The sequence below is a fragment of the Lynx canadensis genome, chromosome D2 (genome assembly GCF_007474595.2).
Source record: "Lynx canadensis isolate LIC74 chromosome D2, mLynCan4.pri.v2, whole genome shotgun sequence".
NCBI lineage: Eukaryota > Metazoa > Chordata > Mammalia > Carnivora > Felidae > Lynx > Lynx canadensis.
In genome coordinates, this window is record NC_044313.2 from 15,399,210 (window position 1) to 15,422,491 (window position 23,282).

General features: G+C 35.2%; 1 protein-coding gene across 2 annotated transcripts in view; it reads right to left on the reverse strand.

Annotated features, from left to right (window-relative positions):
* The window catches only part of ATRNL1 (attractin like 1), a 789,020-nt gene that overhangs the window by 471,202 nt on the left and 294,536 nt on the right, over positions 1-23,282 (reverse strand). The window contains exons 23-25 of one of the 2 annotated variants that reach the window (XM_030334763.1): positions 19,545-19,551; positions 10,088-10,159; positions 7,873-8,030 (exon numbers count right to left, since the gene is read on the reverse strand). In XM_030334763.1, the coding sequence (XP_030190623.1) occupies positions 7,873-8,030; positions 10,088-10,159; positions 19,545-19,551 (237 nt within the window). Of the gene's footprint in view, positions 1-7,872; positions 8,031-10,087; positions 10,166-19,544; positions 19,552-23,282 lie in introns of those variants that run through there. The other variant, XM_030334762.1, reaches the window with a different exon arrangement.

The following is a 23,282-nucleotide window of genomic DNA, read 5'->3' on the forward strand; positions in this document are numbered from 1 at the left end:
AACAAAGCTAAAATTTATTTAACAAAATAGATACATACCTACCACCCAAAAAGGTAAAATTCAGAATGTTTTGTATCTAATCAAAATATGACCCATAAGGAGCAGGAAAATAAAACAACAGAAAAGAAAACTCAGAAGAGATACAAATTATAGAATTTGTAGATAATTTATAAAAGAGTTATAATAACCATATTCCATATATTAAAGAAGGCAGAAAAAGAACAGAGTATGTTAAATAGAGGCATGGAAGATATTTCTAAAAAACCTTATCAGAATTCTCAAGCTAAAAATATAATATCTGAGATGAAATATACACTGAATGTGATTAATATGAGATTGGACACTATAAAAAAGATTAATAAATTTCAATTACAGGAAAAGAAATATCTTAAATGAAACACAAAGAGAAAAAAAAAGAATGAATAAAAACAGAAACAGAGCATTAGGAAGCCAAGGAACAATTCAAGCAGTCTGATACACATACAATTGCAATTCCCAAAGGAGAAGAAAGGTATAGCGGAAAAAAACAATTGAGAAATTTGGTTTTCCAAATCTGGTGATGAGTATAATTTTATTTGTATATAAAGTTCAGTAAAACCCATCCACAAGAAACAAGAAGAAACCAAACTTCTGTACACCATTATCAAATTGGCCAAAAAGAGTGAAAAAGAGAAAAAAAATGCAGAGAGAGGAAAAAAAATCACATACAAAGAATAAGGTTAAGAGCAGATTTCTCATTAAGAACAATGCAAGCCAAAAGACACTGGAGGAACATCTTTGAAAGGAAAGAAAGAAAAAAGCTACAATTTAGAATTCTTCAACCCCCCGCAAAAGTGAAATAAAGACATTTTCAGAATACACAATGATATAATTCATTGCCAGCAGATCTACACTGAGTGTGTAAGTCCTTGAGTCCCTTAGACAGTAGGAAAATGAGACTAGATAGAAATCAGATTCTACAAAAAGGAAAGAGGAAAGATGAATTTTTTTATTGTTTTTTTAATTTTTTTTAATGTTTATTTTTGAGAGGGAGGGCACACACGCACAAAAGGGGGAGGGGCAGAAAGAGAGGAGGACAGAGGATCCAAAATGGGCTCTGTGACCACAGTGAGCCCAAAGCAGGGCTTGAGCTCAGGAACTGAGAGATTGTGACCTGAGCCGAAGTTGGATGCTCACACGACTGAGCCACCCAGGCACCCCTTAAGTTTAATACATTAAAAAAATTGAGTGATGTAACACTACCTGTAAGTAAACAATGAAAAATTTAAGAAGTACAGTAAAACCTTGGATTGCAAGTAACTTGTTTGCAAGTGCTCCGCAAGACAGACAGACATTTCTAATAAATTTCAACTTGATAAATGAGTGATGTCTTGCAATATGAATAGTACGTGAGCCGAACATCATATGATCATAACTATGCAATGGTTATGAAATCTGCTTTGATACATGAGTGCTTTGGATTACAAGCACGTTTCTGAAATGAATTATGCTCACAAACCAAGGTTTTACAGTATATGAATAAAATAACACAATATGGAACTGTAGCTATAAGCCAACAGACAGAATAAAATGAAATCATAAAACAATGCTCAATTTAAAAGGCAGAAAAAGAACAAGGAATAAAGACCAAAAGAAAAATAATAAACAATAATAAGATTTAAATCAAAGGATATAAATATAAGTATGTCACATGTACATGGTTTAAAATTGGATAAACTCCATGCTGTCTAAAAGATACCCACTTTAAATATAAAAGCAAAAATAGATTAAAATAAAAGGATGAAAAATGATATTGCATGCTATAGCTTACTAGAGAGGGAGTCAAGAGGGAGGAGTAGTAGGACGATGCTATGCTTGCTTCATCCCTTGAACACAGCTAGATAAATATCAAATCATTCTGAACACCCAAGAAATCGATCTTAGGACTAAGAAAAAAAATGGAAGTATGAGATGTGAAGATGTGATCTGGGGTCCACAAGAATCGTGTGTGGTGTGGAGGAGAAGGAGCCCTGATCACAGAGAGAGGAGAGAGGGCGAGAGACAGCAGAGTGCAGGGGACTGCACAAGAAAATACTTTCCCAAAACCACCGACCAGGAAAACAAGAGGAGCTAACTATCATGAATTTTTAAAACCAGTGAAACTCAAAGACTGAAGTTTTAGAAGCCCATGCCGTGGCCGGTGTGGAGCCTGGCAGGCACAGCAGTGCTCCTGTGGAGGAGGGCAGAGGCCCTGGTGGGGACAGAGCAGTCTGAGGATCCCCTGGGTCACACCTGGAGAGATGGTTTCCCTTCCTGGAGTGCATTTGGGAGAGGTAACACTAACTCTCAGAAGACAAAAGAGCCATTGGGCAATACTGCACTGCCCCATTCCTTAGCATAGGAGAAGAGACACCTGCTGAGGGCTGTTAGCCTGGACACCAGCCTGGTCTGACCCTTCCCCCGAGGAACAGTGTGGATCACCAACACACCAGATCCCTAGAATTTGGAGTTTGGAAACTCAGCCAGGTAAACACAGGTGCACTGCACTGCTGGGCAGGCAGACAGCCGAACACAGGGTGAAAGCGGGAATCTAAGGGAGGCATGGGACACACGAGGGGAGATTGTTCATTGTTCCGAGGGACTTCCTGGACAGTGCAGATGCAAACTCCCCTTTCCAATGACGAGCACACAGGCTGGCGACATTTTTCTCCCTTTGCCCATTAGTACAAACTGACTTTAGTGAGCAGAACAGTGCCCACAGCAGAGGCCTAAGCTGCTTAGCCAAGTTCCACCCTGCTGTGCTCTGCAGGTACGTCTATACTAGGACAAATGTGCCCGAGAGCCAGAAGAGAAGTGGGTCCCTGCCCCAGAAGACCCGCAAAAAACCTCCTGCGTGACCAAGTCTACTGACCATACAGTGCTGAAAAGCTTCAGCTCTAGTGGAAATACAATCAGGCCTATTTTAAAAAGCAGACTAATAGACACCTAGTTAAAATTCAACACACTGGTCAAGGTCCAAACATTCCCCACTCCAGACAAAGAGAACTCTGCAGAGGACTGGCCTAACCGAAAGAGCAGCCAAAACACAACAGCAGAGCACACACAGCATACACCAAAAACTTCCTGAAGCACCAGACCTGGAAAGCATATGACCTAATAAAGTCATTACTCTCAGAAACAAAAAACATATGAGGCTTTCCTGACACAAAGAAGACAGAGACCTAGACAAACGCCAAGATGGAGGAATTCATCCTAAAAGAAAGAACAAGAAAAGGTCACAGCCAGGAATCTAATTGAAATAATAGATGTAAGTAATATCCCTGATCAAGAATTTATTTTTTTATTATTTTTTTGAAATGTTTATTTTTGAGAGAGAAAGAGCACCAGTGGAGGAGGGGCAGAGGGAGGTAGAGAATCTGAAGCAGACTTTGCACTGTCAGCGCAAAGCCTGACTTGGGGTTTGAATGAACAAATCATGAGATCATGACCTAAGCTGAAGTCAAACACTCAACCAACTGAGCAATCCAGGTGCCCCCTGATCAGGAATTTAAAACAACAATCATAAGGATCCTAGTTGGACTTAAGAAAAGCATAGAAGACACCAGGCAGTCCCTTACGCAGAGATAAAAGACCTAACAGCTAGTCTTGCTGAAAATAAAAAATGTTGTAACCAAGAGGCAAAACCAAATGGTTCTAATGAACACAAGGGCAGAAGAAGCAGAAGAATTTATAATATCATAGAAGGTAAAATTATAGAAAATAATGAAGCTGAAAAGAAGAGGGAAAGAAAAATATTGGATCACAAAAGTAGACATAGGAAACTCAACAAATCCATAAAGCATAATAACTTTCATATCATATGAGTCTCAGAGAAAAGAGAAGGGAAAGGGGGCAGAAGGTTTATTTGAGCAGTACAAAAAGACTGAGATCATACCATGCATATTTTCAGACTCCAACACTCTGAAATTTGAAGTCAACCAGAAAAAAGCCTGCTTGATATTCTCTCTCCCTCTCTCTCTGCCCCCACCCCATTCGCTTGTCTCTTTTTCTTTCTCTCTCTCTCTCAAATAATAAACTTAAAAAAAGGAAATTAGACAGTTTTCCACCTTAAGAAACAAGAAAAGAGGAACAATTTACTCAAAGTAAGCAAAAGAAAGGGAATAAAGAGTAGAAATTAATGAAATTAAAAAAATAGAAAAAATAAATGAAACCATCTGTTCCCTTAAGAAAAAAAATCAATGAAAGTGACAACTCTCTAGCCATACTGACAAAGGGGAAAAAAATAGAGAGAAGAGAAACAAATTATGAATATCAGAAATGAGAGTGATGACATCACTAAATAACATGTGAATATTATTAATCTTTTGCCAATAAATTCTACAAATTAAATCAAATGCGAGAAATACAACTGGGAGACACAAATCGATAGAGCTCACTCCAAAAGAAATAACAAGAAAAGTTCTAAATCTATTACAGAAATTAGATTTTTAGTTAAAACCTTCACACAAAGAAAGGTGTATTAGTCCAAATACACTGTGTTGAATTCTACCACAAATTTAAGAAAAAATAATAATAATAACAATTACACAGATATTTCAGTAAATTACAGAGGAAGTAATATTTCCCATTCATTTTATAAGACCAGCAGTACAATGATACAAAGTCAAACAACATTACAAGAATAGAAAGCTATAGACTAATAGCCCTCATTAATACAGGTATAAAAATTCTTAACAAAATTTTAAAAAAGCAAATACAATGATGCATGACAAAATAAATGACCAAGCGGAGCTTATCACTATATAACAAGATTGATTAAACATTCAAAAGTGGATTGGATTCAAAAGTGGATTTCAATTCTATTAGCAAATATATACTAAATAAAATAATCTTACTATTTTATGTTTAATAATTACAGTTTATTATAGTCCCAAAAAACACACATACTCATATGCTTTAATATGACATATTCCTCAGAACTAATGCAATGACTTTAATCATAGAGTAGGAATTCAGCTCTACTCATTTTGACCATCACAACTGGACTCTAAATTTTATTATTTAGGGAGAGTAGAATATTTCAACTTTATTACACATTCAGGTTTGGCTCCTAGAATATATTACTAGTATGTTCTCAAATGAAAATCCAATTTAAAAAGTTAATATTTAGTCATTAAATATTCATTAAAATTCTATAGTAACTATGTAATTTGCTTAAAAATGAAATAATTAGATAACCAAGAAATGAAGAACATAAAAAAAATTAAAAATGTAACAATTGTATCAGTTTTAATTACTACTTAATAAGGTTAATAGATGAGCCCTTTGGTTGCCTTTGAACATAATTTCAATTGGCCAAGGGAAATCTGATTCATATTTCTGTATAAATCTTAGAAAATAAAATGATATATCTAACATCATCAATGTCAAAATTTTTAAAAACTATATGGAAATATTTCCAGCATTTTTGGACTATAACAGTGTCGAAATAAATCACCATAGAATGAAGAAATAAGTTCATCAAATAATTGTCATTACTGAGTAGTAATTTATAATACTTCTTGAATAGTTAAGTAATTCCTTAATTTAGATGTTAAATTAGCCTTAAAAGTAAAGACAATTTTCTCATAAATATATGACTTTTAAAAATACTGTGTTCCCACAAATCACATAGAAAATAATATTAAAAAATAATAATAATCCAGGTAAGAAATGGGCAGAAGACACGAGTAGATATTTTTCCAAAGAAGACATACAGATGGCCAACACACACATGAAAAGTTGTTCAACATCACTCATCATCAGGGATATATAAGTTAAAACCGTGATGAGATAACCTCCTCACACCTGTCAGAATGGCTAAAATTAACAACAAAGGAAACAACAAATGTTGGTTAGGATGCAGAGAAAGGGGGAACCCATTACACTGTTGGTGGGAATGCAAACTAATGCAGCCAATCTGGAGAACAATATGGAGGCTCCTCAAACAGTTAAAAATAGAACTGCCCTATGATACATCAATTCACTACTGGTATTTATCAAAAGGATACAAAAATACCGATTCAAAGGGACACATGTACTCTGATGTTTATAGCAGCATTTTCAATAATAGCCAAAGTATGTAAAGAGCCCAAATGTCCATCAACTGATGAATGGGTAAATAAGATGTAGTATATATGTATGTATGTACATACACACACACACACACACACACACACACACACACACACACAGGAATATTACTCAACCATCAAAATGAAAGAAATCTTGCTATTTGCAACAACATGGATGGAGCTAGAGTGTATTATGCTAAGCAAAGTAAGTCAGTCAGAGAAAAGATAAATACCATATTATTTCACTCATGTGGAATATAATAGATGAAAAGATGTACATGGGTGGGGGAGAAGAAAGAGAGAGGCAGACCATAAAACAGACTCTTAATTATACAGAACTGAGGGTTGATGGAGGGAGGTGGGTGGGCTACATGAGTGATGGGTATTAAGGAGGGCACTCGTGACGAATCACTAGATTCTACTCCTGAAGCCAGTATTATACTGTATATTAACTAACTAGAATTTGAATAAAAACTTGAAACCTAAAACTAAAACCCGTACAAACATTTTCAGTCACAGATCATAAACTGTCATTAATATAAAAGGGGAAAGAATAATCTATAATTTTTTTGAGAGAAGAATATGTGTGGATGTGTGCATGTATGTGAACAGGGGAGGGACAGAGGGAGAGGGAGAGAGAGAGAATCTTAAGCAGGTTCCACGCCCAGCACAGAGCCTGACATGGGGCTCGATCTTACCACCATGAAATCATGACCTGAGCTGAAATCAGGAGTTGGACACTTAACCAACTGAGTTACCCAGGTACACCATGTAAATTTTAAAAGATTTTAAAACATAATAACCTAGCACAGAGCTTGATATGTATGAGATATTCCAAAAAATAATCTGAATTCCATCTAATCAAATAACCAGTCATAAAAGAATGAGTATATGAACAAATTCCAACATTACGACATACAGGCTTTTCTTTCATAAAAGCATAAATTAAGAGCACAAACCCTGAATATTTCAAGATAGAAAGAACTTCCTAAATGTTTTCCTAGCAATAAATCTAAAGCCTTTTGCAGCCTATCACTAAACACAATAAAAACTGAAATATACAAAGTGAAAGATAAAAAGATAGAAAGAAATATGTACATATAGCATTAAGAAACCAATAGTGAGAGGCAGTGGATCTTAAAGAACTGTTAAGTTGCTTACCTTAAATTTTTAATGAAAGTTTAAATAATGTTCAGTATATAATAAAGCAAAAATGAGATTCTAAACACAGCAAATAATTTTAAGTAGAGTTGGAGGAAGAGAGTATCTAACCCTCAGGTGAAATACACAATTAATCAAAAAACCCAATCTAATTATTTCAAGTTTTGATGCATTTTTTAAAATATTTATTCATTATGAGAGAGAGAGAAAAGAGCGTGAGGGGGGAGGGGCAGAGACAGAGGGAGACACAGAGTCCGAAGCAGGCTCCAGGCTCTGAGAGGTCAGCACAGAGCGCCACACAGGGCTTGAACCCATGAATCCGTTAGATCATGACTCGAGCTGAAGTTGGACGCTTAACCAACTGAGCCACCGAGGCGACCCTTGATACATTTGTAGAATATGATTTCACTGAAAAATTTGTACACCAATTGATTCAATATCATAAGTATGAATTATTTTTATAAACATTCAACGTACCCTTTTTATCAAGGTTACGTACATTTTTCATGTTTTTCGAGAAATAAAAATCTTATCCATATCATTACTTTGAACAAAAGCAGCACTGTTTTTGTGAAAAAAATATTCAATGGCCATTATGTTAAATACTATTAACACTTACCTGTATTTTAATAGGCCAGGAAAAGTTGCTGACATACACATAGAATGTAATGTTAGGATTGCTTCTGAAGTTAAATTTTTCATAGGAAAAACTATCTCTGTATTCCTTTATATTAGTCTTGGACACTATAGGAGTCTCCTCCCCAGATATTGTTCCAGCTAAAATGTAAATAATAAAAACAAACTGTAAATTTTCATATTAGGAAAAAAGGATATTTTAACTTAAAAATAGATATTTACTTAATTTTTATAACTACACTTATAAAAACAATTATCAAAATAACTTCTTTAGTATTTAGAGTGACAAAGGAGAAATAAGATTAATCATAAATGTAATGGAAACAGTATAAAATTATTTTTTAATGATACCACTGATTAAGTAAGTGCTATGGACTAGGCACTGGTGAAGAAACTTTATATTCTTCTCTAATAACAATTTTACCCCCAAGGTATTCCATCTCTTTTTTCAAATTTAAACCTGAGCCTCAGAAAGATTAAAACACTTGCCTTAATTTTATAGCTACTGAATGGTAAATTTCTCTTTGGAACTCAGGTATCCATTAGCTCCAGACACTGAATTCTTTCTATTCACTACTCCACAGAGCCTCTCAAAACAAATCAGGACATATTTCACATGTCTCAATCCAATTAAAACATAGAAAAGAAATCAATTTATTTGTCTTAACCACAAATTGAACCATCACTACTTTGAATAAATTGAAACGAGGCTATAATTTAAAACATGAGATAAATGTTCAATTTGTTAAACACATATTGCATACTCAATAAATATTTACTGAAATTAACCAAATGGAACAAAGCATTTCCAACAATCTTACCAAGCCCTCTACTTTAACAAACGGTAAAAATTTTTAGAATTAGTATACTGGGCAACTGAATTAATTTCTAACTCATCACCTATTTCAAAAGCACCTGGGTTGCTGTTTTAAAAAGCAGGTTTCATGAACCCATCTCCCAATCTGATAAATCAAAATTTCGGAGATTTGGTTTTGGGAATCTGAAAGTTACAAGTAATTTCTTGCATGCTAAAATCATCATTCTAATCTAACTGTAGAGGTTTTGTATATTTTGTTGACAGATTTTAGAACACTTCTGGAGTCAGTTTATTATGCCAAAGTAATTTTCAAATTAGTAATACAAGTTTTCATGAATTCTTAATTAATGAAGCTCACAGTCCCAAGATTTTACTATAAGGTGGACACCATTGTAGCAAAATGTGTATATATTGCCCAAACTTCTCATTTTTTAACACATGTAATATAGGTTCTAGAATTGCAAAGACTATCTCACTCTTGAATTCTATGTCTCCATGATTCTACATATTAAAAGAGCATAATGACCTAAGAATACATATATTTTCTTTTCTTTCTTTCTGTTTTAGTAGGCTCCATGCACAGTGTGGAGCCATAGTATGGGGCTAGAACTCACGACCCTGAGATCAAGAGCCCAAGAGCTGAATGTCCAACTGTCTGGACACCCAGGCACCCCAGAATCCACATGTTTTCCTTAAAGAGGATTCCAACACATTGTGCAACAGTATAGCTTTGATACAGAAAATAAAAATCAATAGACTTTCTTAGTATGCAAATACAAAAAAAAAGTGAGCATACTTTTTCATAATCCAACAGACAGTTTGTATTTCATCTTGGTTCTATTTTTTTAAAAGTCAAAATTTTCAAGTTCTAAAACTTATTACAGAAGACATATTAAGGAGAGGGTTTTTTTTTAACCCTTTCTCAGCACCAAAGCTGACAAAGGTGTTGGTATATTTCTAAGTTTGAAAGGAATAAAAGCCTATTAATTTATCAACATGCACAGAATTTGTCTTATATCAATATTAAGGTTAATAATTAAATTTATAGCTTTATGATAGTGAGTCAAATAATTGAAATCACAGTCCCAATCATTAAAGAAGTACTCTATCTTAATTAAAATCATAGCAATTCATAACAATGTCTTTTTAAAAAATTAAGTGGTGTATATTATTTGTTACCCATCTAATTTAATTGAATAAGGACAAAGTTAAAATAATGAAACTGTATTAATAATGCTACTTATTACTTGTACCTGAACCAGCACAATTATTATGACATATATATTTTAATTTCAATTTTTTGAATTAACAAAAAAGATCATGTTAGAACATCTTCCATATACAAACAAATGTAAAAGATGTGACAACAAAATTCTCTTACCTGTTGAACCAACTGACCATGTGATGTTGAGATTAAAGTTGTTTGATGCATTAATTGAAATATCCAAATTTTGTTTGACTACCAAGAAAGAAAATATTAGGGTTACAAAAATCAAACTACACTAAATAACGTTTTATGTTTTAATTATGCCCATGCTACAGTTCACAGACTGGATACGTTTTGTCAGTATTCAACCAAGTGTAGATGTCAATTACACCATTTTAATGAAAAAATATAGGTGATAAATTCAAAGGTAGTTTAAAGTTTCCATTTATCTTCTCTACTATAATCTAGCCTTCTGTCTGTAAGCCAGGGGAGCTGTGATTCGTTGTTTGTATTTTGATTCTCTTGTTTACCTGTAGTTAATATGTAAACGGTACAGGTTTTAATTAGTCCAAAGTAATTTTACACCAATGTAAGATTGTTGTTTTATTGAAAAACTTTTTCTTAGGTATTTATTGTATTACTACATGTTAGTTTTTACAATTTTTTTGTTTATTTTCTTTTTGAAAGAGAGAGAGACAGAGTGTGAGTGGGGTAGGAGCAGAGAGAGAGGGAGACACAAAATCTGAAACAGGCTCCAGGCTCTGAGCTGTCAGCACAGAGCCTGTCATGGGGCTAGAACTCATGAACCATGAGATCATGACCTGAGCCAAGGTTGGACACTCAACCAACTGAGCCACCCCAGGCATCCCTTATACATAGCTTTTGTAGTGAAAAAAACAAAAAACAAAAAAAACATAAATTACATAAACTAGAACTCTCAGGTAAAAATGGATTAAATTAAATCTGTTGTCAAAATGTAGGAAATGAATCAATAATTAAGGCATCTGTTTATTATTATCTTTTATTTAGGATAAGTAGGAAGCCCTGACCGTATATTAATTTCACTAACTCTTCCAAGTTGAGTATATCTTTAACTATGAGTTATATTTATAAAATTACGTATAATGATATTGCAAGCATTCTTAGAGGCAACTCTCATGCTTAGCTTAGCATCCTACAGTTTCAAAGAAAATGTGTCCGAGCTATTGGCTTCAACTAGACAAGACAGTAGATATAAAACAGAAAGCTGTGACATTTGGAACCAGTTGATATTTTCAGGAAACTGAAAAAGGAGAGGATGGTCAAGAGAGAAGCAAACTAAAATTATGCCTAATCTGGACCTACACATGTGATACTATGGATTATATTGTGGAAAAATGGTATTCACATTCCAGATGTTCCAAGTATAATAAAATTTCTCATGTCTTCAAAGACGTACGTAAGTTTGTAATCACTATTAAACATTCAAGAGGCCAATGGTAAAAAATGAAATTCTGATGCACACTACAACATGGCTGAACCTTGGAAACATTAGGCTAAGTGAAATAAGCCAGACACAAAAGGACAGATATTGTATGGTTGTACATGTGAGGTACTTAGAATATACAAATTCAGAGACAGAAAGTAGAATAAAGGGGCTGTGGCGAAGGGAAGAAATGAGGAATTATTGCTTAATGGAGACAGAAATTCTGTTTGGAATGATAAAAAAAAATTGGTGATAGATAGTGGTGATGAGTTGCACAACACTGTAATTGTACTTAATGCCACCGAATGGTATACCTAAAAATGATTAAAATTATAAATTTTATTTTATGTATATTTTACAATGAAAAAGAAGTCAATGGTGATTACGGTGCATTTATAAAATCTTTCTTATTACAGTGAACAATGGGGTTTCTGACATTTCTAATGTCTTGGTTAAAAAAAAACACAATATAAGTAAAAAGAAGGTTATACTTAAAACATTATACTTTAAAATTCTTATTTAAAAGTCAAAACGTTAAATGTATTCCAAAGAATATAGACACTTCTTAAAATCTAAAGAATAAGGCATAACATTAAATGAACTGTTCTACTTTTGAGAAGAGACCCTACTTTACTGTAAAAGAAAAATTTAAGAAATTGTATTATTTGTTGGCAAGTCCAATAAAATACTTTAGAGAAGCTAGCAATGGCAAGATATATTTTGAGGTTTCACCTATTTAAAAAAACTATTAAAATATATGATATGGACTTAAGAGATAGATTAAGATATAATTAAAAAACAGCAAAAGAAAGTGACATTAGTAAGATGGTGAAATAGGAAGTCACAGCCCTTATCCTCCATTAAAACACTGATTTAACAATGTTGTATGGGCCAAAAATAACTTTATGAAAGAATCAAAATCTAGTTAAAAAGTTCCAGTACCAAAGATTAATATAAATGAAGAGCCACATTATAATCAGTAAGAGAACAATTTCACTTTACTCATTTCAGCCTCTGCCCAAGGCAGCACTCAGCATTACAGAGAACACCTTGGCTTTGACTTCTCCCACAGGGAAGAGAGAGAATGTAGCATATATCCAACATCCCTGGTCTTTCATTGCACTGCCTAAAGGATCTGTTTCTGATTTACCTCACCCAGAGCACTAAGAGAACAAGCATAGTTTGGACATCTGACAGTAGCTAAAAATAAAGAAAGTAAGTGGGTGGCTTACTGCTGCTGGCATGGCTCCGCAAGATTAGGAGAAGGTGCGCAACCTTGAGACTTCTCCTCCAGGAAGGAAGAGAATGGAATGTGCATCCAACACCATGAATTTTCTGTGTACCGCCCAAGGGGAAAAAGGCAGGCAGCTCACTACAGCCAGAATTGCTCTGTGAAACTGAGAGAAGGCGTGTAACCCTAAGACTACTCCCCTTCGAAGAAAAGGAAAAGTTGTGGAACATGATTAATCACAGAAAAGGTTTCTGATGCTCCCAGTATCTTCTAGCTGGGCTAAATGATGGTCTTTCCCTTTGAAGCCAGTCAATAAAGACTGGGAAAAGTAGTTGTTTCTTCAAAAGCACAGACACCAGTGCAAAGCTACAAGGAAAATTAAGTATGGGAGAAATATGACATAACCAAAGGAACAAAATAAATCTCCAGTAACTGACCCTAAAGAAATGGAGATCTGGAATTGTCTGCCAAATGATTCAAATAATTGTATTAAAGAAGTAATAAGGAAGGAATAAGAGACCACAGAAAGATAATTAAATGAAACCAAGGAAACAATATATGAACAAAATGTCAATGCAACAGACAGGACAGAACTATAAAAGGAACCACAGAAATTCTGGAGCAGAAGAATACAATAAATTAACTGAAAAATTCAATATATAGTTTTAATGACAAACTTGACCAAGTAGAAGAAAGAATCCATGAACTCAATCATCTGAAGTTAACTAGCCAAAGGAACAAAAAGAAAAGAGAAAGAAAAGAGTGAAGAAAGCCTAATGGACTTATGGAATACAATCAAGGAAAAAAATTATATATATATATATATATATATATATATATATATATATATACACACACACACACACACACATATATTACATATATAATATAACTAATATATATTATATATATATAATATAGATCTTAGAGAAGAGAAAGAAAGGGGCAGAAATTTATTTATTTAAAGCAATAATGGCCTAAAATGTCCCAAATCTAAGAAGTACAAACATCTAGATTCATGAAGCTGAAGAAAACAAAAGGAAGATGAACATAAAGAATCAAATAAAATTGTTAAAGTCAAAGACAGGATTTTGAAAGCAAGAAAGAGTAAAGTTACTTATATACAAAGAAGCCCTATTAAAAGTTTTGAAAGAAAAAATGTACCAAAGAGGAATACTATTCCTGGTAACACTGTCCTTAAAAAAACTTGAGACATGAAGACTTTCCTAGACAAACAGAAATTGAGGGAGCTCATCATAACTAATCTGATTTATAAAAAAAATGTTAATTGTTATAAGATCAATAACAGAGTGGAGAGAGGGGATAGACAGGTTAAGAGTATAGAGTTTTGGCATGTGGTTGAAGTTAAGTTTCATCAGCTTAAAACACTGTTTTTATTTATTTATTTGTTTTTTAGGTTTTATTTTTTCATATTTGAGAGAGGGAGAAAGAGAGAGACAGAGACAGAGTATGAGTGGGGGAGGAGCAGAGAGAAAGACACACAGAATCTGAAGCAGGCTCCAGGATCTGAGCTGTCAGCACAGAGCTCAACATGGGGCTTGAACTTATGAGCAGTGAGATCATGACCTGAGCTGAAGTTGGATGTCTATCCGACTGAGCCGCCCAGCCGCCCTAAAACAGTTATAACTATATGTAAAATTCATGATAACTACAAAGAAAATGCATACATAAGATGCACAAAAGAAAAGGAGCAAGAAATCAAAGCATACAAAGCATATCACTACAAAAAAAAAATCAATAAAAACAAAGCCTTCAAGAGTGAAAAAAGGAACAACAACAACAACAACAACACACACATACACACACACACTAACTAAAAGACAGACAACAATTAACAAAATGGAAATAGTAAGTCCTCTCCTATCAATAATTACTTTAAACATAAATCTATTAAACTCCCCAATCAAAAGATATAAAGTAGACAGGTGGATTAAAAAAAACAATACCCAACACAATGCTGTCTAAAAGAGACTCATTTCAGATTTATAGACACTTACAGACTAAAAGTGAGGGGATGGGAAAGGATATTCCATGCAAATAAGAAACAAAAGAGGGAAGAGGTAGCTATACTTATATAAGACAAAACAGACTATAAGTAAAAAACTTTAACAAGAGACAAACAAGGACACTGTATAATGATAAATGGGTCAATTCATCAGGAAGGTATAACTATAATAATTATACACACACACACACACACACACACACACACACACGTACCCACTATGATAGCACCTAAATATAGAAACGAACATAGATACAACTTAAGGGGACAACAGATGGAACAAAATAATAGTAAGAGGCTCCAATAACATCCTTTCAACAGTGGATAGAAAGAGAAAATCAGTAAGGAGAAAGTGGAGTCAAACAACACTCAGAACATGTACTTAACAGACACAGAAATATAATTCCACAAAGAGCAGCGGAATACATATTCTGTTCATGTATACATGGGATAGTCTCCAAAATATATCACGTTAGGTCACAAAAAAAACTCTTAACAAATCTAAGATGACTGAAAATGTATCAATTATCTTTTCTGACCACAAGGGAATTAAACTAGGAATCAATAGCAGGAGAAAAATTGGTAGTTCAAAAACATGTAGAAATTAAATAAAACATTTCTGAACTAATGGATCAAAAAAAGAAATCAAAATGTAGTGTGTGTGTGTATATACATATATACAAATGTGTGTGTATATATACACACACACATATGTGTGTGTGTATGTAAACATTATATATATATAATGGGGTATTACATGGCAATCAAAAAGAACGAAACCTTGCCATTTGCAAGTACGTGGATAGAACTAGAGGTTACTATGCAAAGCGAAATCAGAGAAAGACACATATCATATGATTTCACTCATATGTGTAATTTAAGATACAAAACAGGTGAACATAAGGGAAGGGAAGCAAAAGTAATATAAAAACAGGTAGGGGACAAAACATAAGAAATTCATTTAAATATAGAGAACTGAGGGTTGCTGGAGGGGTTGTGGGTGGGGGGAGATGGGCTTAAATGGGTAAGGGGCATTAAGCAAGACACTTGTTGGAATGAACACTGGATATTATACATAGGGGATGAATCATTGGAATCTACTCCCTATATGCTAACTACCTGGATGTAAATTAAAAAATGAAAAATAAAAATAAAAATAAAAACAATTAAAAAATAAATTTATATAGAATCATAAAAGACCCCAAAGCTAAAACAGTCCTGAGAAAGAAGAACAAAACTGTAAGCATTAAGTATCCTGATTTCAAAATATATTAGAAAGCTATGGTAATTAAAAATAGGGTACTGGCATAAAAACAGACATATGGTCCAACATAATAAATAGAAAGCCCAGAAATATACCCACACATACATGGTAAAGTAATCATCAACGAGGATGCCAAAAATATACAATGAGGAAAAGGACAGTCTCTTCAACAAATGGTGTTGGGAAAACTGGATATCCCCATAGAGAGAATGAAATTGTATCCTAACTATCTTAGTGCACTAGGGCTGTGATAACAAAAATACCACAGACTAGCACATGGGCAGTGACTACAAACAGAAGAATTATATTTCTCACACAAGTGGAGGCTGGGAATCCCAAGATAAAGGTGCTGGAAAAGTTGGTGTCTGTTGAGGCCAACTTCATAGTACATAGACAATCCTCTTCTCACTGTGCCCTCACATGGCAAAAGGAGGTGAGGGAACTCTTTAGGAACTCTTTTGTAAGGGTACCAATCCCATTTATGAGGGCTCCACCCTCATGACCTAGTTACCTCCCACATGTCTCATTTCTAAATAGCATTACATTGAGCATTAGGATTTAACACATGATTTGGGGGCTGGAGGGGGGGGGAGGGGACACAAACATTCAGTCTAGAGCACTTATCTTACACCATATACAGAAAACAACTCAAAGTAGATTAAAGAGACTACGTAGGAAAATGATGTCAGATAGGAGGACCCTAGGCTTGTTTCTTCCCATGAACACAACTAGATAACTATCAAATCATCATAAATACCCCAGAAATCAACCTGAAGACTGACATAACAAACATCCCAACTAAAGGGAGAGAAGAGGTCACATCAAAGAAAGTAGGAAGTGTGGAGACGTGGTTTAGGGGAGAAAGGGATAGCAGGTGCTATAGAGGGGAGGAAGCTGTGGTCATGGAGAAGAGTGAGAGAGAGAGAGGAGCATGCAGGAGAACACACAAGGAGAACATTTCTACAAAGCTATTGCCTTGGAAAATGAGAGAGGCTGAATTACATGAGTTCTTGCAACTACTGGGGCTTAAAGTCTAGAGTTTTAAAGGTCACTGGGCTTGGTGGGGATGGGCCCAAAGGCCACTGGGCTGCTCCTTGAGAGAAAGCAGGCAAACAATCCAGGGAAAGTCAGCATAGAAACAGTGATCTGAAGAACACCTGGGGAATACAGCAGTAGGATTATTCTGTCTTCATGGATCTCATCTCTAACAGGCAGTGTTTATGGAGACACTTCTCCAGGAACAAAGGAACTGGCCATTTCCCTTCATTGCCTCTCAGTAGAATCACAGAGCAACCTGAGGGAAGCACCCACACTGGCTGTCTAACTTGCTTATACCAAGTCCCACACCCCTGCACTCTGACAGGACTGATCTTCTCAGTCAAGCTTGTCTCAGTCCCAGTGAAGCAGGCCCCTTCTCAAAGACCAGCACAAACCCCCTACCCACATCATGTCTCCCGATTAGAGTTCTGCAGGGCCTTAGTTCTGGTGGAGGTGGTGTCAGGTCTCATTTCACCTAGCTAAAACTTGCCACATTCAGACCAGGGACCAAATACTTTCCACAGCAGGCAACAAGAGCCTCTACAAAAACGACTGGCCTAAAGGATATAACAGCCAAAACACAATAGCAGAGCACATTCAGCACACATCAGGAAAACTTCCTGAAGTCTCACACTCTGGACACTAAATTACCTGTTATTCATAAGCCATTACTTTAAGGAGGAAGAGACCTGTCTTTTCTAACACAGAGAAGAAGGCAGACACTTACACAAAATGCCAAGATGGAGGAATTCATCGCAAATGAAAAAACAAGATAAGGTCATGGGCAGAGATCTAAGTGAAACAGGTATAAGTAACATGCTTGATGGAAACTTTAAAGCAATAATCATAAGGACACTCACTGGGCTTGAGAAAAGTATAGAAGACATTAGTGAGACCCTTACCACAGAGATAAAAGAGTTAAAAAAGAATCAATCTGAGATGGAGAGATTGGTAACAGGCTTGATGCAATGAATATCAGATTGGAAGAAACAGAAGAATGACTAGTGACCTAGAAGACAAAATATTAGAAAATGAAGCTGAACAAAAGAAAGAAGTATGCAACATGAAAGTAGACTTAAGGAACTCAGTGACTCTATCAAACATATTAACATTAGTGTTACATAAGTTCCAAAACAAGAAGAGAGAGAAAAGGGGGGCAGAAAAGTTACTTGAAGAAATAATTGCTCAAACTTCCCTAATCTGAGGAAGGAAACAGACATCCAGATCCAGAAAGCACAGAGAACTTCCATAAAAATCAACAAAAGCAGGATATACAAGACATACAAGACATACTGTAATTAATTTTACAAAATATAGTGATAAATAAAAATCTTAACAGCAGCAAGACAAAAGACGTCCTTAACTTAGAAGGGAAGATCCATAAGGCTGGCTGGAAATTTCTCAACAGAAACTTGGCAAGACAGAAGGGAGTGGCATGATATGTTCAAAGTGCTGAATGGGAGAAATCTACAGGCAAGAATTCTCTAGGTCGTAAAGCTTTCACTTAAAATAGAAGAAAAGAGGGGCGCCTGGGTGGCGCAGTCGGTTAAGCGTCCGACTTCAGCCAGGTCACGATCTCGCGGTCCGTGGGTTCGAGCCCCGTGTCAGGCTCTGGGCTGATGGCTCAGAGCCTGGAGCCTGTTTCCGATTCTGTGTCTCCCTCTCTCTCTGCCCCTCCCCCGTTCATGCTCTGTCTCTCTCTGTCCCAAAAATAAATAAACGTTGAAAAAAAAAATAAAAAAATAAAAAAATAAATAAAAAAAAAAAAATAGAAGAAAAGATAAGGAGTTTCCAAGATGAAAACTAAAGGAGTTAGTAACCACTAAACAAGCCCTGCAAGAAATATTAAAGGGGCCTCTATGAATGGAAAGGAAAGACCAAGAGTGACAAAGACAAGAAAGAGTTAGAGAAAATCTCCAGAAACAACAAAAAAAGCAATAAAATGGCAATAAATACATTTCTGTCAATAATCATTTTTAATGTAAATGGATAAATGCTCCCATCAAAAGATACAACACAGGGCATCAGAATGAATAAAAAAAAATAATATCCATCAATATGCTGCCTAGAGGGGACTAATTTTAGACCTAAAGACACCTGCAGATTTATTTATTTTTTTTTAACGTTTATTTATTTTTGAGACAGAGAGAGACAAAGCATGAATGGGGGAGGGTCAGAGACAGGGAGACACAGAATCTGAAACAGGCTCCAGGCTCTGAGCTGTCAGCACAGAGCCTGACGCGGGGCTCGAACTCACGGGCCATGAGATCATGACCTGAGCCGAAGTCGGCCGCTCAACCGACTGAGCCACCCAGGCGCCCCAAGACACCTGCAGATTTAAAGTGAGGGGTTGGAGAAACATTTATCACGGAAGAAGGTGTCAAAGGAAAGGCAGAGTAGCAATACTTATATTGCACAAACTAGACATTACAACAAAGACTGTAACGAGAGACAATGAAGGACACCATACAACCATAAAGAGGAGAATCCAACAAGAAAATATAACAACTTTAAATATTTATGCACCCAACATGAAAGCACCCAAATATTAAAAAAAACTATTAATAACAAATATAAAGGAAATAACATATAATAATACAATAATATTATGGGACTTTAACACCCCACTTATACCAATGGACAAATCATCTAAACAGAAAATCAACAAGGAAAAAATGGCTCCGAATGACACACAAAACAGAACATTCCATCATAAAACAACAAAACATACATTCTTTTCAAGTGCACATGGAACATTCTCCAGAATAGATCACATACTAGGTCACAAAACAGGCCTCAACAAATATAAAAAGACTGAAATCATACCATGTACCTTTCCTGAACATAATGCTATGAAGCTAGACGTCAACCCTAAGAAAAAAATTGAAAAAAAAGCACAAATACATGGAGATTAAACAACATGCTACCAAACAATGAATGGGTCAAAGAAGAGATCAAAGGAGAAATTTTAAAATACATGGAAACAAATGAAAATGAAAACAGAATGGTCTAAAACCTTTGGAATGCAGCAAAAGTGGTCCTAAGAGGTAAGTTTATAGCAATACAGGCCTACCTCAAGGAGAAAGTAAAATCTCAAATAAAAAACCTAATCTTATACCTAAAGGAGGCAGAAAAGGCACAAATGAAGGTGAAGCAGCAGCAGAAGGGAAATAATAAAGATTAGAGCAGAAATAAATGATATAGAAACTAAAAACCAATAGAACATATCCATGAAACTAGGAGCTGGTTCTTTGAAAGAATTAATAAAATTGGTAAATCCCTAGTGAGATATATCAAAAAGAAAAGAGAAAAAAACCCAAATAAATAAATCACAAATGAGAGAAAAGAAATAACAACCAACACCACAGAAATTCAAACAATTATAAGATAATACTATGAAAAACAAATTGGACAAACTAAGAAACTGATAAAATCCAGAAACATATAAACTATCAAAACTCAAACAGAAAGGAATAGAAAATGTGAAGAGACCAACAATCAGCAAAGAAACTAAGTCAGTAATCAAATACCTCCCATCAAATAAAAGTCCAAGAACAGATGGTGAAGTCTACTAAACACTTAAAAGAGTTAATACCTACTCTTCAAAAAATATTCCAAAAAATAGAAAAGGAGGAAAACCTTCCAAATTCATTTTATGAGGCCAGCATTACCCTGATACCAAAACCAGATAAAGACAAAAGAGAGAACAACAGGCCAATATCTCTAATGAACAGAGATGTAAAAAATCTCAATAAAATACTAGAAAACTGAATCCAACAATACATTCAAACAATCATTCACCATGATAACATGGGATTTACTCCTGGGTTTCAAGGGTGGTTGAATATTTGCAAATCAATCAATGTGATACAATACATTAATAAAGCAAAGGATAAAAATCATATGATTATTTCAATAGATGCAGAAAAAAACATTTGACAAAGTACAATATCCATTCATTATAAAAAGCCCTCAAAAAGTATGTTTAAATGGAATATACCTCAACATAATAAAGGCTACATATGAAAAATCCACAGCTAATATCCTCCTCAATGGAGAAAAACTGAGGCCTTTTCCTCTACAGTCAGGAGCAAGACATAGGTACATCTCACCACTCTTTTTTAACAAAGAACTCGAAGTCCTAGCCACAGCAATCAGACAACAAAGAAATAAAAGTCACCCAAATCAACAAGGAAGAAGTAAAATTCACAACTTGCAGATGACATGATACTGTACAGAGAAAGCCTGTAAGATTCCACCAAAAAAATTGCTAGAACTGATAAATAAATTCGGTAAAGTTGCAGGATACAAAATCAATATACAGAAATCTGTTGTATTTCTATACATCAATAAGGAAGCGAGCAGAAAGAGAAATCAAGGAATTGATCCCATTTACAAATGCACCAAAACCATAAAATACCTAGGAATAAACCTAAGCAAAGAAGTAAAAGGTTTGTACTCCAAAAACTATAGAACACTTGGGGCGCCTGGGTGGCGCAGTCGGTTGGGCGTCCGACTTCAGCCAGGTCACGGTCTCGCGGTCCGTGAGTTCGAGCCCCGCGTCAGGCTCTGGGCTGATGGCTCGGAGCCTGGAGCCTGTTTCCGATTCTGTGTCTCCCTCTCTCTCTGCCCCTCCCCCGTTCATGCCCTGTCTCTCTCTGTCCCAAAAATAAATAAACGTTGAAAAAAAAACAAAAAAAAAAACTATAGAACACTTATGAAAGAAATTAAAGATGACACAAAGAAATGGAGAAACGCTCCATGCTGATGGATTAGAAGAACAATTGTTGTTGAAACGTCTATACTACCCAAACCAGTATACACATTTAATGCAATCCTTATCAAAATGCCACCAGCGTTTTTCACAGAACTAGAACAAACAATCCTAAAATGTGTATGGAACCACAAAGACCCCTAAAAATTTTGAAAAGCAAAGCAAAGCTGGAGGCATCACAATTCCACACTTCAAGTTATATTACAAAGCTGTAATCATCAAGACAGTATGGTACTGGCACAAAAACAGAAACACAGATAAATGAAACAAAATAGAAAACTCAGAAATGAACTCACATTTATATGGTCAACTATTCTTCGACAAAGCAGGAAAGATTATCCAATGGAAAAAAATGTCTTCAGCAAATGGTGAAGGGAAAACTGGATAGGATAGTCACATGCAGAAGAACGAAATTGGACCACTTTTCTACACCATATACAAAAATAAGTTCAAAATGGATAAAGGACCTAAATCTGAGACAGGGAACTATCACAATCCTAGAGGAGAGCACAGGAAGTATTCTCTTTGACATCAGCACTAGCAACTTTTACTAGATATGTCTCCTTACGAAAGGGAAACAAAAGCAAAAATAAACTATTGGGACTTCATCAAGATAAAAAGCTTCTGCACAGCAAAGGAAAGAATCAACAAAACTAAAAGGCAACCTACTGCAATGGGAGAAGATATTTGGAAATGACACATCTGATAAAGGATTAGAATCCAAAACTTATAAAGAACTTATCAGAGTCAACACTCCAAAATTAATAATCCAGTTAAAAAACAGGCAGAAGAAATGAATAGACATTTTTCCAAAGAAGACATAGATGACCAACAGACACCCAAAAAAATGCTCAGCATCATTCACCATCAGGGAAATACATGTCAAAACCATGATGAGATACCTCCTCACACCTGTCAGAATGGCTAAAATTAACAACACAGGAAAGAACAGATGTTTGTGAGGCTCCAGAGAAAGGGGAACTCTTACAATCTTGGTAGGAATTCAAACTGATACAGCCACTCTGGAAAACAGGATGGAGGTTTCTCAAAAAGTTAAAAATAGAACTACCTTATGATCGAGCAATTGCACTACTAGGTATTTACCAAAAGGATACAAAAATTCTGATTCAAAGGGATACATGAACCCTGATGTTTATAGCAGCATTATCAATAATAGCCAAAGTATGGAAAGAGCCTGGATGTCCACTGACTGATGAAGGGATAAGGTAGATGTGGTATACCTATACAATGAAATATCACTCAGTCATCAAAAAGAATGAAATCTTGCCATTTGCAACAACATGGATGGAGCTGTAGTGTATTATGCAAAATAAAATAACTCAGAGAAAGACAAACACCATATGATTTCACTCATGTGGAATTTGAAAACAAAACAGATAAACATGGGAGGGAGAAGAGAGAGAGGCAAACCAGAAAACAGACTCTTAATTATGGAGAACAATCTGAGGGTTACTGTAGGGGAGGTGGGTAGGGGGATGGCTTAAATGGTGGTGGGTATTAAAGAGGGCACTCATTGTCATGAGCACTGGGCGTTGTATTTAAGTGATGAA